Source organism: Xenopus laevis, chromosome 2S, assembly GCF_017654675.1.
Source record: "Xenopus laevis strain J_2021 chromosome 2S, Xenopus_laevis_v10.1, whole genome shotgun sequence".
NCBI lineage: Eukaryota > Metazoa > Chordata > Amphibia > Anura > Pipidae > Xenopus > Xenopus laevis.
In genome coordinates this window covers 135,029,317-135,046,909 of record NC_054374.1, presented here as the reverse complement: position 1 = coordinate 135,046,909, position 17,593 = coordinate 135,029,317, and the positions used below count along the sequence as shown (strand labels likewise).

At 40.3% G+C, this 17,593-nt stretch overlaps 1 protein-coding gene across 2 annotated transcripts in view; it reads left to right on the top strand.

The window, feature by feature from the left end:
* The first annotated feature begins 8,337 nt into the window (after positions 1-8,337).
* larp4.S (La ribonucleoprotein domain family member 4 S homeolog) overlaps positions 8,338-17,593 on the top strand; it is a 30,296-nt gene continuing 21,040 nt past the window's right edge. The window contains 2 exon segments of one of the 2 annotated variants that reach the window (NM_001127801.1): positions 8,338-8,522; positions 17,323-17,464. In NM_001127801.1, coding sequence (NP_001121273.1) covers positions 8,505-8,522; positions 17,323-17,464 — 160 coding nt within the window. In that variant the 5' untranslated portion in view covers positions 8,338-8,504. 2 annotated transcript variants of the gene reach the window in all.

Here is a 17,593-nt window from a genome sequence, read left to right as displayed (position 1 = left end):
AAACCACACACACTACCGGTGTAAACATTATGGGGCTGATTTAATAAAGTTCGAATTCGAATTTGAGTCAAAACTAACAATTTCTAATTTAACATCACCAACTTGAATGTGAATGTGAGATTTATCAGCTCTCAACCCTGGAAACCGTTCTAATTTGAATATTTGCCACCTAAAACCGGCCTAGTTCATGTAGAAGTCAGTGGCAGAGGTCTGTTGAACCATTTGAAGATGTTAATAGCCTTGCTGACATTCAAGTTTTTTTTCAGAGGAAAATTTGATTCGGATTTTTAGGTCGTTCATATTCGATCGAATGTTAGACGTTCAGAGTTTTCTCTTCAATAACTTCCCATTCGAGTTGTGAGCACATTCTAATTAGAAAAAAAATTCACATAACTTTGAAATTCAACCTTTGATAACCCCCTATGTCTTGACGGTGTTTAAGTTGCCAACATTTTCTCTATGATGTATCAAGCAAAGCAGAACAATGAAGTGACAAGAGGTTCAGATTCCAGTTCATCTCTGTGGGACATCAGTCATTCAGTGTTTGTTAAAAAAATTGATTAACCTGGGAGCATGAATTTTTATAAGAAGAGGAAAAGAATACCCCATATATTTCCCTAATAAAATGTCAATTGTATCTCAGTGGTACTTCACTTTGAATTAATTGTAACTACCCAATCTCCACTTGCCACTTGCGTAAAATAACCATTTAATTGCTTAAATAAATAGTATATAAAAGGTGAACAATTAAAAAGAATTTTAGTAAATTCGTATAAAGTGATGATTTTAAATTTACGTGATTGTACTGGTATACTGTGGATGTAAATTTTATTATAACCTGGGAACATAATCAACAGCAAAACCAAACATAAATCCAGCAGTATTCTCTTATATTCTTCAGCTACAATTCTAGCTCAATTTTATGTAAAAATCTCAAGGCTCTTCCATATGCATTTGAGCCAGGCAAGTCTTCCAAGCCAAATTGGAAAAACCGCACACCTCACATACCCCAGCAGAATTTCCTGGTGCTCAGTGATGGGGGAATCGGCAGCCACCCAGTCAAGGTACATAGAAGGATCACCGGCACACAGGAGTTTAGTTAAGCAGGGCAAGCCCTTGCAATTTTAATGAATGCAGTGCAACGTTTCGGGGCACGCCCCTTTGTCAAGCATAATGTGGACATAGTGCAGGCATTATTTAAATAGTGTTCAATTAACATATAATTAACAACCATGTGGTAAAAAGGTATAAAATTTCATATAAATACATACAAAAACATTTCAGACCCAATGTAGCTGCATGTGGATCTTTGTGGCACAACAGCAAATGCAGATGACCTTATGTTATGTAATGTGATATTTTCAGGGTTAAATCAATAACAGGAACCTCATGTTCGCATGCTAGCACAGCTGTCCTTGTCCTTGTAACTGCTGGACATTGATTTAAATCTTAAGGTAGCCTAAGGCTCCTGACTAGTACTGCCATCACACACTATATTGTCTGGCTAGCCGACAGCCAAAAGGCTACAAAAGGGTCTTGCTATTTCCATAGGGAAATCCATGCTTAATGCAAACAAACAGATCATGAACCTTGTCAGCCTATCACCCTGAAAAAGGAAAAGTCGTCAGCATTTTTTGGGACTTAGAAACATTTTCAGCTATTTTTTTATCTACTCTATTGCACTTCACCTGGTCTGAGGTGGTGAAGGCAAGTCTGGCGCAAGAGGTAACGTTCAATAAAATCCGCATCTTAGTGAATTTGCGTAGTTACGTCCAGAGTGAAAATTCGCTAGGGAGCGAAGTACCACTAGAGTCTATCTCCTTCGCTATCGAAGTTACGCCAGTGACTGTTAGTAAATCGGTGAAGTACCGAAATGCCGTCATGCTGGCGAATTTTCGCCTGCGATAGTCACTTCGCCCTTTAGTAAATTTGCCCCATAGTGTACTGTATCCAGTGTCACAGTGTAACCAGTATCATTGCCCTTTACAATGTACACTGACCATCTAACAAGGCCCTTTGCCCAAGTACAGGAACTTAGAGGGAATAATAAAATCATGGTTATCCATAGGCAAATGGCACATGGGCAATTGTGCATGTTTTGTTTCCTGAGCTGTTTCTTGCTTAAACCAAAGCTGGTGTAAAGGGTTAAAGGATACTGTCATGGGAAAACATGTTTTTTTTTTCCAAAATGCATCAGTTAATAGCGCTACTCCAGCAGAATTCTGCACGGAAATCCAATTCTCAAAAGAGCAAACAGATTTTTTTTATATTCAATTTTGAAATCTGACATGGGGCTAGACATATTGTCAGTTTCCCAGCTGCCCCAGTCATGTGACTTGTGCTTGCAGTTTAGGGTGGAACTACTTTCTGGCAGGCTGTTATTTCTCCTACTTATTGTAACTGAATCCGTCTCAGTGGGACTTGGTTTTACTATTGAGTGTTGTTTTTAGATCTACCAGGGAGCTGTTATCTTGTGTTAGGGAGCTGCTATCTGGTTACCTTCCCATTGTTCTATTGTTAGGCTGTGGGGGGACGGACAGAGGGGGGTGACATCACTCCAACTTGCAGTACAGCAGTAAAGAGTGACTGAACTTTATCAGAGCACAAGTCACATGACTGGGTGCAGCTGGGAAACTGACAATATGTCTAGCCCCGTGACAGATTTCAAAATTGAATATAAAAAAATCTGTTTGCTCTTTTGAAAAATGGATTTCAGTGCAGAATTCTGCTGGAGCAGCACTATTAACTGATGTGTTTTGAAAAAAAACATGTTTTCCCATGACAGTATCCCTTTAAACATCATCATCAGTACCTGCCACCAAGGAGCTTATGGACGGTCTAATGAAACTAAAACAGACAGAGACACACCTAGGGACAGTTTTATCAGAGGCCAGCTCACCTTGCAATATCATTTTGGTACTGGAAACCAGAGGTGCTATGGGAAACCTACACCAGTACAGGGAAAACACGGACAGACTCATTAAAAAAGAAAAAGCAAAGTAACTGTAAGAACAGTAACATCAAAACATGAAATTGTTTTAAAGTAATAAAAATATAATACAGTGTTGCCCTGCACTGGTAAAACTGCTGTGTTTGCTTCAGAAACACTAATATTGTTTATATAAATATGGGGACAGCCATTCAAAGGAGAAAATGCTAAGGTTACACAGCAGACAGCAGATAAGCTCTGTAGAACATAATGGTGTTATCTGTTATCCACTATTTAACCTGTGCCATATAGCCTTTTTTTTAATTTCCACCATTACTCCACAGCAGCTTGTTTATATGAACTATAGTAGTGTTTCTGAAGCAAACACATCAGTTTTACCAGTGAAGGGCAACAGTATGTCATTTTTATTACTTTCAACACTTTCATTTTTGGTGTTACTGTTCCTTTACCGTTTGAGGGGAAAGCACCATTTTTTTACATTGTCAATGTGCATTGCCCCTTCCAGAGTGTTCATAGGAGCAACTCTTTGGATTCCCAGAATGAAGTGCAAAGAATTGTACCTCTCACTGTAGGTGGTGTTGCCGAAGTTTGGCAGTGCTGCATATACTGTACAAGGGGCAAGACCTGGTAGCTTTGTGTCACTAAGAAGACCAAATAAAATTGAATGTGTTAGTGGTCTGTATAAAAGTATAGAACATTTGTGTCCAGTTTCCTTGCACCGCTCTGTGGAAAAGGAAAGCTACCAAAGCAGTTTATTGCCAATAGATTAGCCACAACAGTGCAACTTTAATACTATATTTATTCTGTAGAACGCTTTACCATACCTGAGTAAACAGCTCTAGAAGCTCTCTCTGTTTGTTTAGGATAGCAGCTGCCATATTAGCTTGCTGTGACATTGCTTCCTGCTTGAGTCTCTCCCTGCTCACTTACAGCTCTGATTACAGTAGGGAGGAGAGGAAGGAAAAAAGGAGGGAGAGAAGAGCAAACTGAGCATGCTCAAGCCCTAGAGGTTTATGCTGAAAATAGGAAATCTAACACAGAAGTCCATGTGTACACAATAGAAGAAAAGAAATGCTGTGTTTCTTCTGACAGAGGACTCAGAGCAGCATTACTTTGAGGGTTTACTGGTGTATTTATATAGATCTTTCTGATAAAGCTTACTTAATTTTAACCTTTCCTTCTCCTTTGTCGCCAAACCAAAAACAAAAAGGAAGAGGAACTCCAGCAAATTAACTGCAAAACATTTATTTAAGGTTGGGATAATACTGGTTAATCTGCTGGAGTTCCTGTACTGATTGCCTGCTTATAGAGGCAAACTGCATCAGCATACGACTCCATCAGCATCATATCCCAACACCATGCTGCATCATTTTACTGTAATTGAAGAAGCAACAGGGACTCTCTCATTTAGCTTCCCCACAACATCTCTGTGCCATAAATACGTTCTATGCACGCAATCCAAAATAGAAGCCATATTATCAAAACAGACCCAATGCATAAACATCATCACCTTATTCAGAAGAAATGCCAGTTTTGCTTGCTTTGAATATTAGAATGCAGATGTCAAATCAGGCAGGCCTTACTGTACACAAGATGAGGCGTATTGGAGACAAAGATCACCGGTGATGTAGCCCATAGCAACTAATCAGCAATTAGATTGAAACAGTTACACATTAGAAAACAAAAGCAAAGATCTAATTGGTTGCTATGGGCAACATCTACACCGAGGGGTAAGTGTTAACCTGGGCAAATGCCCCTAATGTTTTACTTACCCCCCGGTGCAGTTTCAGGCATCGGAGTTCATGGGCGACATCTTCAGCCACTTCAGTAATATTCGGAATGAGACCGGCGCTTCGGCAATTTTCGTGAGTTTCGGCGCATGCGCAGTTGTCGCGAAACAGAAAATTGCTCCAACTGCGCATTTGCCGCCATGCCAGTCTCATTCCGAAGAGAAGAAGATGGTGCCGTGAACTCCGATGCCTGAATCTGCACCAAGGGGTAAGTAAAACGTTAGGGTCATTTGCCTGGGGTAACACTTGGGCTGGGGGGAGGAGGGGGGGTCTATGTAGGGTAGGGTTTTTTTTTAACTTTAGGGTAGAATTCTCCTTTAAGTCTAAAAAAAACGAATTATTAAAACATTAATTAAACCAAACAGAGTCATTTTGCCACCAATAGTGATTATATCTTAGTTTGGATCAACTACAAGGTACTGTTCTATTATTAGAGAAAAAGAAAATTTTAATTATTTTATTAAAATAGAATATTTGAGAGATGGCCTTCCCGTAATTAGGAGCTTTCTGGATAAAGAATCCCATACCTGTATTTATCACAAAAACAAAGAATACTGCTTTTTAGTGGGAACAGCATGAGTCAACACTGAGCAGCCCTAGCTAACGACTCTCTACTTCTGGAGGACCCACTGGCATGCATACTATAATTACCTGTACAGGGTGCCAAAATTGTTTATTTGCCATTACTCTTATTTGTTCCAGTGGCTCTTCCCTTTAACCATATCCCGAATTATTGATACGTAACCTTCTAGCAGATGTGAATAAACCCAGAAACGTAACTAGAGGGGGGCGGGCCCTGTCGCGGGACGTGCAGCCCGCCCCCGCCGTACGCCCGCACCAAAGAACACAGTGGCACGCGAGCTGCCGGGGGCCCTGAGGGGGTGCGGGCCCTGGCCCAATCGCACCCCCTGCTCCCCCGGTAGTTACACCACTGCATAAACCACCAATCCTAACATCACAAAAGGAGGTCTCTTGGGACAAGTTAAGGTGGCCATACACAGGCCGATAAAAGCTGCTGACAGACTGTGTCGGCAGCTTATTGGCCCGTGTATGGGGGCCCCCGACGGGCTTCCCCGATCGAGATCTGGCCGAAAGTCCGCCAGATCTCGATCGGATGGGTTTAAAAATCCCGTCGGATTGCGGCCGCATCTGTTCGTTGATGCGGTCCCGCGATCCGACCGCCCGTTTGAGAATGCTAGGATCCGATCGTTGGGCCCTAGGGCCCACGATCGGATCTGCCCGATATTGCCCACCTCAAGGTGGGCATATCGGAGGGAGATCCGCTCGTTTGGCGACATCGCCAAACGAGCGGATCTATCCATGTATGGGGACCTTTAGACTCACAACTTAAAGGGCAATTCACCTTCATTAGCAAAACTGTAATAACTGAAAAAAAACACAGAAATATGTTCAAACTCTCATAACCTGCCAAATTGTGTAAAATGAACATGGTAATAAGGAGTGTGGCCACACAAATGGGTGTGGTCAAAAAATTACGCACTGCAACTTTTTTGTCCCTCTTTTTATTCCCAAAATGTTGCTAGATATGTGTATAGGTCACATGCTGGTAGCACACATGGGCCTGTTACAAGGTCAATGTTTCTCAATTTCATTTCAAAATGCTGCTTAATAAATATACTTGTCAGTATATTCCACTTGTAAGCAAGGATGTCGTTGCAAAGCAAAACCTTTTTGGTTCAATAGAAGTGTTGGTGTTGAGGTGGGTAAGAAAAGACGTGCTTTTAAGGCTTTCAAGTTAGCTGGGACAGCCGAATCATTTATAAGGTACAAGGAGGCTAATAAATCATGCAAAGAAGCTACAAGGCAAGCTAAAATTGATTTAGAAAAGGATATTGCAGCAAGCAGTAAAAAAAAATCCAAAATTATTTTTTAAATATGTTAATGGTAAAAAAATGAAGCAGGAAGGGGTGGGACCCTTACTATCAGAGGGGGTCAGCTGGTTGATGAAAACAAAATAAAAGTGCAGATTCTGAACTCATATTTTTCACCTGTCTACACAAATGAGGAACCAGTAAGTGAAGGTTTCCTTCTTAATAGTCCCAATTCTAGTAATACAACTAATGATACATGGTTCACACATGAAGAAATTCAAAAGAGACTAGAACAGTGTCATTCTGTGGCTACTAAAGCAAATAAAGTTCTGTCTTGCATAAAAAAGAGCATTAACTCAATGGATGAAAACATAATTATGCCTCTTTATAGGTCCCTGGTAAGGCCTCATCTGGAGTATGCAGTGCAGTTTTGGACTCCAGTCCTTAAGAGGGATATAAATGAGCTGGAGAGAGTGCAGAGACTAAGTGCAACTAAATTGGTTTATAGGGACAGAAGAATTAAATTATGAGGGTAGACTGTCAAGGTTGGGGTTGTTTTCTCTGGAAAAAAGGCGCTTGCGAGGGGACATGATTACACTTTACAAGTACATTAGAGGACATTATAGACAAATAGCAGGGGACCTTTTTACCCATAAAGTGGATCACCGTACCAGAGGCCACCCCTTTAGACTAGAAGAAAAGAACTTTCATTTGAAGCAACGTAGGTGGTTCTTCACAGTGAGGACAGTGAGGTTGTGGAATGCACTGCCGGGTGATGTGATGCTGATTCTGTTAATGCCTTTAAGAATGGCTTGGATGATTTTTTGGACAGACATAATATCAAAGGCTATTGTGATACTAAACTCTATAGTTAGTATAGGTATGGGTATATAGAATTTAATTAAAAGTAGGGAGGGGTGTGTGTATGGATGCTGGGTTTTCATTTGGAGGGGTTGAACTTGATGGACTTTGTCTTTTTTCAACCCAATTTAACTATGTAACTATGTAACTGGTCTCCCAGCATTGCTGGACAGTTGTTAGCAGGGCATGACTTTACTAAAGCGCAGCTTGTAGTCCCCCTGTTAACAGCTATGCCAGCGGAGAGACATACCACCCAAATGTCCGTTTTTCGGAGGGACAGTCCCTCATTTGTACTGGAAAGTCCCTGTTTTCTCTGCACTGAAAAGCCAGAAAAAGAAACAACGTTTCTTTTAATTGGCTTTTAGCAGAGTGCAAATAAGATACTTTATAACAATTGTGAGACACAAATAAAAAGTTTAGATAAGGAGAAATATTTTCAAACTTTCATAACCTGCCAAATTTTGTAAAATGAACTTGGTAATTAGGGGTGTGGCCACAAAAAGGGGCGTGGTCAAAGTTTCGCTGCGCTACCTGCGAAAACTTTTTGTCCCTCTTTTTACTTGAAAATGTTGGGAGGTATGAACCGGATACACGCACATCCCGCTATTTCTGCATAACTGCTTAACTACAACTAGCAGTAACCCCTAGCGATTCTCTTAGGTTTCTGGGAGTTGTAGTTTAGCCAAGACAGTCGATGCACACCCGCGTGCCCTTGCGGTAAGATGGCGGCTACCGCCCTGACCTGTTTCGGACATTCACTGGGCCGCACGTGTTGTCATGGCGCTAGGTGCTGACCCCTGACCCCCGGAAGCAGTAGCGAGCAGCGCAGGCGGAACTGCTGCATTAGTGGAAGATGAGGAGGAGACGCAACCGGAAGAGGTGGTGCTGTTGCGCCGCAGCTCTGGGAAGGTCTAAGTGACAAGCAGTGCGGGGCCCCGGCGCTGTCACTCACTCGCCTTTCCACTCCGGGATTACTTTTCTTCTCTTTACCCTTTCCCAATACTTTGCCCGCTCTACTTCGCCGAAATAGAGTCGTCTCCAGCACGCATAGGGCTCGTGTGTGTGGATAGGATGCTTTTGTTCGTTGAGGTAAGTGACGAAGCCGGGTGAGAGGGGAGGGGACGTGTCGGCAGCGTGCAGAGTTAGAAGGCCGCACCGCCATGTGACACAGCAATCCTATCAGCTCTGCTCCGGACACTTCTGCTGTGAGACTGAGCTCTGTGGTCTCTCTCATTGGCCCTTGGACATGTTTGTGAGTGACTCGGACTAGGGCAGGTGGGGGAGGACTGGGGACACTGCAGTGACCTTCCTGTCACCGCTTTTACATTAGGGGAAGTGCAGCCTTGCTGAACTGCACCTCTCGCCTTCCTAGTCCTATAACAGCTGCAAGGCTATCTCGGTGGATATTGGGATCTGGATTAAGTGTTGATTGACCCTGTGACATATGGATTGGACTTCTTGTCGTGTCCACGTGATAACTAGTAATTATCTTTAGCATTTTCATACAAATACTAAACTACAACTCCCAGAATCCCCATGGCACCTACTGGCTCATACAGGGAGGCATAGGTCAACTAGAACTGGGGGTGCTTAGTCTGACGTGTATCTCTGGTGTGTGGCACATACTTGCTATCTGCAAAATACATGTACAGTAGTTCCTATATTGGGCAATTCTAGAATATATATATATATATATATATATATATATATATATATATATATATATATATATATATATATATATATATATATATATATATATATATAATGTTTTATTTGTCCAACTGCTGGACTGGCCAGTGCATTGCACCACTAACTCATACTGCATTAATGCTTAGTGATACCACAGGATAGGCATAATGGCTGCAGGAGAGACTTTATCATTCACAGTGTTCTAAGGGTCTAGTGCAGTGTAAGTAACGTGGATACTTTAAGGGCAGAAACGCACGCTCAGACTCAGGGACATTAAGGGCAGAGACACACGCTCAGATTCGGGAAGATTAGTCACCCGGCGATAAATCGAATCTTCTTCATGGTGAATAATCTCCCCGAACTGCCTCCCGCTGGCTAGGAACGAAATCGTTGGCGCGATGGCACTCTGAGCGATTCGTTTTCTGAAGTTGCGCGAAGTTTCCTTGTGAGGCGACTTCGGATAACAAAGCAAATGATTGCCATCCCACCGGCGGGAGGCAGTTTGGGGAGATAAGTCGCCCCGAAGAAGAGGAGATTTGACGCTGGGCGACTAATCTCCCCGAATCTGAGCATATGTCTCTGCCCTTAATCGCCCGGCGATAAATCACCTCTTCTTCGGGACGACTAATCTCCCCATGAACTGCCATCCCGCTGGCAATTTACATTCTAGCTGGAGGGAAGACCGTTTAGTCACCTGATGAAGAGGCGATTTGTTCCAGGGCGACCGTCTCCCCGAGTCTTCGCGTGTGTCTCTGCCATAAATAATAATAATATTCCTAAGAGAATAGACTTAACGCCCTGATTTGCTACACAAAAACAATGCATTTTGTAGCCAACCAGGGTTTGTCCATTCTCCTAGGAATATTTTCTATGTCAAATACAGGTATGGTGTCCATTATCCGGAAACACGTTATCCAGAAAGATCCAAATTACGAAAAGGCTGACTCCCATACACTCCATTATAATCAAATAATCCAAATATTGAAAAATGATTTGCGTTTTCTCTAATTATAAAACGGCGCCTTGTACTTGATCCAAACTAAGATATAATTAATCCTTATTGGAAGTAGAACCAGCCTATAAGGTTTATTTAATGTTTACATGATTTTCTTTAGACTTAAGGTATGAGGATCCAATTATGGAAAGATCTGTTATCTGGTTCACACCAGGTCCCAAGCATTCTGGATAACTGGTTCCATACCTGAAGTTGTAAAAAAAAGGACACCCTGGCAGGCACTAACCAGAATTAAACAATTAATATCTCCTTAATATATATCCACATGAGAATAGCCTGCATACTTAGCTTTTACTACAGGTATGGGACATTTTATCCCCCAATGCTTGGGACCTGGGGTTTTCCAGATAAAGGATTTGTCTGTAATTTTGATCTTCATACCTTAAGTCTATTAAAAAACGACTTAAACATTAAATAAACCCAATAGGCTGGTTTTGCTTCCAATAAGGATTAATTATATCTTAGCTTGGGTCAAGTACAAGGTACTTTCTTTATTATTACAGAGGAAAATGAAATCAATTGTTAAAATATGGATTATTTGGATAAAATGGAGTTTATGGGCGATAGTCTTTCCGTAATTCTGAGTTTTCTGGATAATGGGTTTTCGGATAGCTAGATTACGAATTCACTGACAGAAATGGGGCTGAGACCTAAAGTAAAACTGAAGTAACAGAAATATGTTTTATCTCCATTTCAATGCCTGTTCCCTGATCAGTGTGCAAGGCTTTAGCTATTGTATTGCAAATGCCAGCATCATCTAAGACTAGCCCAAATGTTGCAGGCTAAATTGACAGCTATTACTGGGTGCTGGAAGTTCTGTTCAACAAGTAGAAGGGGGTGGGCACCCTGCTTGAATAGTGCATCAGACATTTGTGATGAGCAGCAAGTCACCCAGGTCTAGCGGCATCACTTCCTGGTGGCTACACATTCAAGGACAAATCTCAACGCCTACTTTTTCCATTTTGTTTCAAAGGCTTCAGAGCATTATTGACTTAAACTGCTAAGTCCTGTTTGTTCTTTTACTGAATGAATAGTGGCAGAGATCCACAGCAGTCTGCAGGTTATTTCTGTTTATTCTTTCTGAAACGGAGTGTTAATTGCATGTCCTGAATTGTTTCCATCCTTGTCACATACATTTATGATCGCCTAACCTTCATTTGTCATAGATGCGTCCTTTGCTTTCACCTGCCCATTGAGCTTGTTCAGACCAGTTCATTCCTTAACAGTTCCTATATTGTTTCAGGGTGTCTGAATAGGTACATTTTAGGACAGATCTCTGAAAATATTTCTTACAAAGGCCACAACTATTTTTTTGACATTGCAGCAAGGTTAGGCCTTATGGATTCTCCATCACATCTTAGTTGCAAAGCTAGTGTTTTCCCGGCTAAAGTCAGGTTATCATGGAGTATTTCAAAAGTTTTTGAAAGCTTGTGCAGTTTTGGAGTTAAAAGACTTACAAAAAGGATCCAGTCTGGTGGGGCAGCAGCTTCCCTTGTGATCAAATGAGTTACAAGTTTGAAAATATATTAGGATTATTATATTAAATATATTAGAAAAACAGTCGCAAATAGAAATGACAAAGTAATTGGAAAAAGTCTTTATATCCGGTGAAGAATCTGAAACCAACAGAAGTGGAAAAAGTGTTTGGAGATGAACAACCCCTTTAAACATCAACCTGTATATGTGCTATGACGAAACTTTGTTCGCCTTAGAGGCTGTGGCATGTAGGCAAGTCTGTGGATGAAAGGCCTCAGGAGAGCTATAATTTGCAGTGTCAAACATAGGCACAAGATAACCAAGTGAGATTAGGGAGCAGAATTTCTGAATTTTTTTTATGGTCCAAACTGTCTAATTTGACTAGAGAATTATCCAAACGCGATTCGAGTTTTTTTTTTTTGTTTTTTAAAAATGTAATTTAATTTTTGAGATGTATCATTCTCTAGCCCTTTAAGAATTTGACTATTCGCCACCTAAAACCTGCAGAATTGCTCTATAAGTCAACGGGAGAGGTCCAGTAAGCAGTTTGGAGATGTTTGCAGCCTTCCTGACATTCAAGTTTTTTCAATTTGAGTTTTCGGGTCGTTTGAATTCTTCCGAGATTTTACAATTCGATTTTTTTTTTTAAGTAAATTTCCCTAAGTCAAATTTGGAATTCAATCAAATTTAAGGGAAAAACTCATATGAATTCGAAATTCGACCCTTGATAAATGTGCCTCTAAAACTTCTATCAGGAGTTATGCAGGCTAAAATCTCTATCATGAGTTGTGCAGGCTTGTGTGAATTTTCTGTTTGAGTGTCCTGTGACCTTGGGCAAGTGGCTTCCCTGAAAAACCTTGTGGGCCCCCGGCTCTTGTGGGCCACGCTGGCCCAGTCCTGTTCCCTGCGCTTATCTTCTTGCTGCAGATCACGGCAAATACCAGCTGAGCTCGGCTAGGGAACCCGGCGGCAGGGTATTGCCCAATCTGACCCTGGGCGGACACACAAATAGTGCTTATTATTATTAACATGTATTTATAGAGCGCCAACATATTGCACTGCACTGAATAATTCCATCCACAGTTAAAGGGATTGTTCACCTTTGGTTAACTTATAGTATGATGTAGAGAGTAATATTCAGCACCTTTTAGATGGGGTCAGTGACCCCTATTTGAAAACTGGAAAGAGTCAGAAGAAGAAGACCATTCAAAATGAATAATGTAGACCAATTGAAAAATTTCTTAGAATTGGTCATTTTATAACATACTAAGGGGCCGATTCACTAACTTCGAGTGAAGGATTTGAAGGTAAAAAAACTTCGAATTTCGAAGTTTTTTTTGGGCTACTTCGACCATCGAATGGGCTACTTCGACCTTCGACTACGACTTTGAATCAAAGGATTCAAACTAAAAATCGTTCGACTATTCGACCATTCGATAGTCGAAGTACTGTCTCTAGTTCGCCATCTAAAAGCTACCGAAGTCAATGTTAGCCTATGGGGAAGGTCCCCATAGGCTTGGCTAACTTTTTTTGATCGGAGGATATTCCTTCGATCGTTGGATTAAAATCCTTCGAATCGTTCGATTCGAAGGATTTTATCGTTCGATTCGAAGGATTTTATCGTTCGATTCGAAGGATTTTATCGTTCGATTCGAAGGATTTTATCGTTCGATTCGAAGGATTTTATCGTTCGATTCGAAGGATTTTATCGTTCGATTCGAAGGATTTTATCGTTCGATTCGAAGGATTTTATCGTTCGATTCGAAGGAATTATCCTACGATCAAACTATCTGCGCTAAATCCTTCGACTTCGAAGTCGAAGGATTTTAATTCCTAGTCGAATATCGAGGGTCAATTAACCCTCAATATTCGACCCTTAGTGAATCGGCCCCTAAAAGTTAACTTAAAGGCAAACCACCCCATTCTAGGGAAACTATATTGCAATCCATTGTTTCAGTCTTTAACAGGGGAATGTTTTGAAGCCTGTCCATTGTCTCTATGTGGTCTAGCATGTGAGTGGCCTTAACTGAATAGACTTGTTTGGCAACCTCAGCAAGCTAGTGTGTTTTTAAATGTGTGCATAACAAAGTTGACAGTTTTTCAGACCATGTATGGTTCTTGTGAAGTCTTGTGTCTTTAAGCTAGTGTGCAAGTTGGGTATTTGTGAAAGGTTTAGATTGGCTTTCCAAGTCATGTGATAGACGAGGGTGTAATTATGGGGTACATTTAGGATTAGGAACTGCTGAATGGTTTTACAAATTGTCATGTATAACTCAGCACTTTTACAGGAAAATGTTTTTTTTATATTTTTTTTTAAAGACATAATCATTTCAAACCCTACCACAGAGTTCAAAAATATGAAAATAAGAAACACAGCTTAGCAACATTAAATTTTTTAATAATGCATTATTTCTTTCTATTTTGCATTCATTGCTTGCACACAGCCCTCTGCAACGAATGATAACACTCTGCTTACCTTAAACTTAAAGGCTTTGTTCACCTTTAAATTAACTTTTTTTCATGTTTTATTATTTGTGGTTTGAGTTATTTTGCCTTTTATTCTGCAGCTCTTCAGTTTGCAATTTCAACAATCTGGTTGCTAGGGTCCAAATTACCCTAGCAACCATGCATTGATTTGAATAAGAGACTGGAATATGAATAGGAGAGGCCTGAATAGAAAGAAGAATAATAAAAAGCAGCAATAATGATAAATGTGTAGACTTACAGAGCATTTGTTTTTAGATGGGGTCAGTGACCTCCATTTGGAAGCTGGAAAGAGTCAAAGAAGGCAGCAAATAATTCAAAAACTTTAATAAAAAAAAAATGAAAACCAATTGAAAAGTTTCTTGGAATTAGCCATTCTACAACATACTAAAAGTCAACTTAAAGGTGAACCACCCCTTTAAAGGCTGGGGTTTTACTCCCCTTCCATTCTGGGAAGTCATTTGCATATTTGATCTGGCACTTCGATATTTTTAGAGATATTTTTCTAAATATGGGCCGCCAAGCAGTGTGTAGATACACTGTATCTATATGTAATTATTTCCAGAGAATTTTGTAGGAACTCAATTTGATAATGATTTTGAAAGTCGGTAAACGAGAAGAGTCAGGCATTGTGTAAGGCCAGTGTCACATAAGCATATTTTCCTTATTGAGACTGACGCTACATGAATCAGCTGACACTTGCTGTCAGGCATTCGCTTTGTGTTTGAGTGCTAAGATTAGTGAGTCTAAACATGTTATCTGCTGCTGTGCACATACATTTGGGACCTATTGCGTTAGCTTGCCCTTTTCTCTGTACTGTCATTTAAGAGTCTTGTATTTGTACAGCCGCTCGTGTGCATTTCTCTACATTGATTTGTGCAAATGGCTAGAACATAATTGCTAATTGCTTTGTTATATCCGAAAGCTTCATGTAATTTACAAATTTAATCTCATTCCCTGTCCGCCCAATAATGTAATTTTGCCTCTTGGAAGCTGGTAAAGTTTAGACACTTGTTTATCTTGTTTGAGCTGTTCTGTCTCCTCTCATCACCATTAATGTGTCTGGCTAGGAAAAGCAGGTGTGAAGTATAAAGTGCCAACTGAATACACAGCTTTTCCTTAATTGAAGTCCGTGGGAATATCTGTAAGGGCCTTGTGAAACCACCCTCAGTAGGAGCCCTAATAGGCAACCATTTTTATTTGGAGCGGTACAAGCCAATACAATGTGATTCTTTGACTTTAAGGGGATTGTACACCCAAAATACAGTTCAGCAAATGTTTCAGTGGTAGTAAAGTTATTTGTGACTGTAATTGCAATTGAAAGCAGTACAGGTATGGGATCCGTTATCCGGTAACCCGAATTAAGGAAAGGCCGTCTCCCATAGACTCCATTATAATCAAATAATCTAACCTTTTAAAAATGATCTCCTTTTTCTCTGTAATAATAAAACAGTAGCTTGTTCTTGATCCAAACTAAGATATAATCAATCTTTATTTGAAGCGAAACCAGCCTATTGGGTTTATTTAATGTTTACATGATTTTCTAGTACACTTAAGTTATCAAGATCCAAGTTATGGAAAGATCTGTTATCCAGAAAACCTCAGGTCCCAAGCATTCTGGATAACAGATCCTATACCTGTATTATTCAGTCCCTTTCTGCACTGCTGGCTCTTTGTTAAATTTTGTAAATTTTTTATAGGACATTTGGTTAGAAGTATTTTTAAGGCAGAATTATATTTGTTGTCTTTACATTTCCTTTACACAGCAAATATTGTATATCCTGCAAAATAATCTTGTAGCCCCCCTCCATCAAAGAAACTTCTGTAATTTCTGCTAAAAATTAATTACATTTTAGAAATCAATAGTTTGTATGTGCTTTTCCATAAGTAGCATCTTGATCATTCTTCCTATGATCCTAGTATTGGTTAATAAACACAAAAGTCCAGTAACATTGTACATAAATAAACTTTTTTTTTTTTTTTAGCAGCTTTATAAACTCAGCAGCAGATTTTCTTTCAAGTGTGACTCCCCCTTTAAATGCAGGATTCCCATAAACTTAGCTAGGGGTCCCTTACATATGTTTCAATTCCTGATTCATGGAGAGCTTACAGTGATCAACCTCTATGTCTGGCTTTAGACTGTTGAAAAGGAGAACCATACTTTGAATCACTTCTTACATGAAACCTTTATCAGAAAATTGATCTTCCTATTAATGAGAGAAACAGGAGCAGCGTGCAAAAAGTTGTCTTTTTGTCCCATTGTTTATCTTGTCAATTGTTTTATGTAAAATGTAAATAAGGAGTTGCTCATATACAGTATGTTTGTGTGAGACCATTATAAAAGCAGCTTGCCAGACCAGCACTAGGGAATGCTGTACTGCTTTTCCTTCTAATTATAAAAGAATTATGCAGCTTGTGCTTTGCGAGTATTGATTGGGATAGCTGCTCTGCATTTGCTTTTGATCTTTGTAGTATAAGTAAATGAAGAGGCTTTCTGATAGGCCCTTAATTTGTGTATCTGCAGACTCTTAACCAGCTCTGTTTCTAAGGGTGGTGACACTCTAAGATTCGGGGAGATTAGTTGCCCAGCGACTAATCGCCTTTTCTTTGGGTGACTAAGCTCCCCTAAATGCCTTCCCACCAGCTAGAATGTAAATAATTGGTGGGATGGCAATCGGAACACTTTGTTTTCCGAAGTTTCCTCATGAGACGACTTCGGAAAATGGAGCGTTCTGAGTGCCACCCTGCCGGCGATTTACATTCTAGCCGGCGGGAAGGCATTTAGGGGAGATTAGTTCCCGAATAAGAGGTGATTTGTCGATGGGCCACAAACCTCCCCGAATCTTAGTGTGTCACCACCCTTAAGGGTGGTGGCAGACCTGGAGATTAGTCACCCAGCGTCAAATCTTCTCTACTTCGGGCGACTAATCTCCCCGAAATGCCTTCCAGCCGGCAAGAATACCCATCCCCAGCGGGATGGAATATGAATTGTTTCGGGTTTTCGAAGTCCCCAGAGATTCCTCGTGAGGCGACTTCGGAAATCCGAAGAAGGTGAACTGCCCCATTAATGTAATTGTAATTATACCTTAAAGGAGAACTAACCTCAACAATAATAATGAGCTCTGCTGCGCTTACTCTAACTTTGTTGGAAATGTACTTTTTTTTTTTTATTATTTTAAAAACAAAATTGGCTTAAAATGTATTTACATTACTTTTTTTCAGGTTGCATCTAAAGGTGCTGGTTTAAATCCGAATGCAAAAGTATGGCAAGAAATTCCACAAGGAAGCTCTGAAGTATCTCAAACAGCCAATGGCATGGATGAGTCTTGGGATGAGGCAGCCATAACAGAGACTTGCCAAGAAGGTTGTTTGTCATTTCTTAAAGCTTTTTATATACATTTTCTTTAATTCAAAGAAAGCTATGACATCAAAAACGTTACTTTCACCACATTGGCATTTTCTTTTTTTTAATGTGTGTTTTCTATTTGTTATC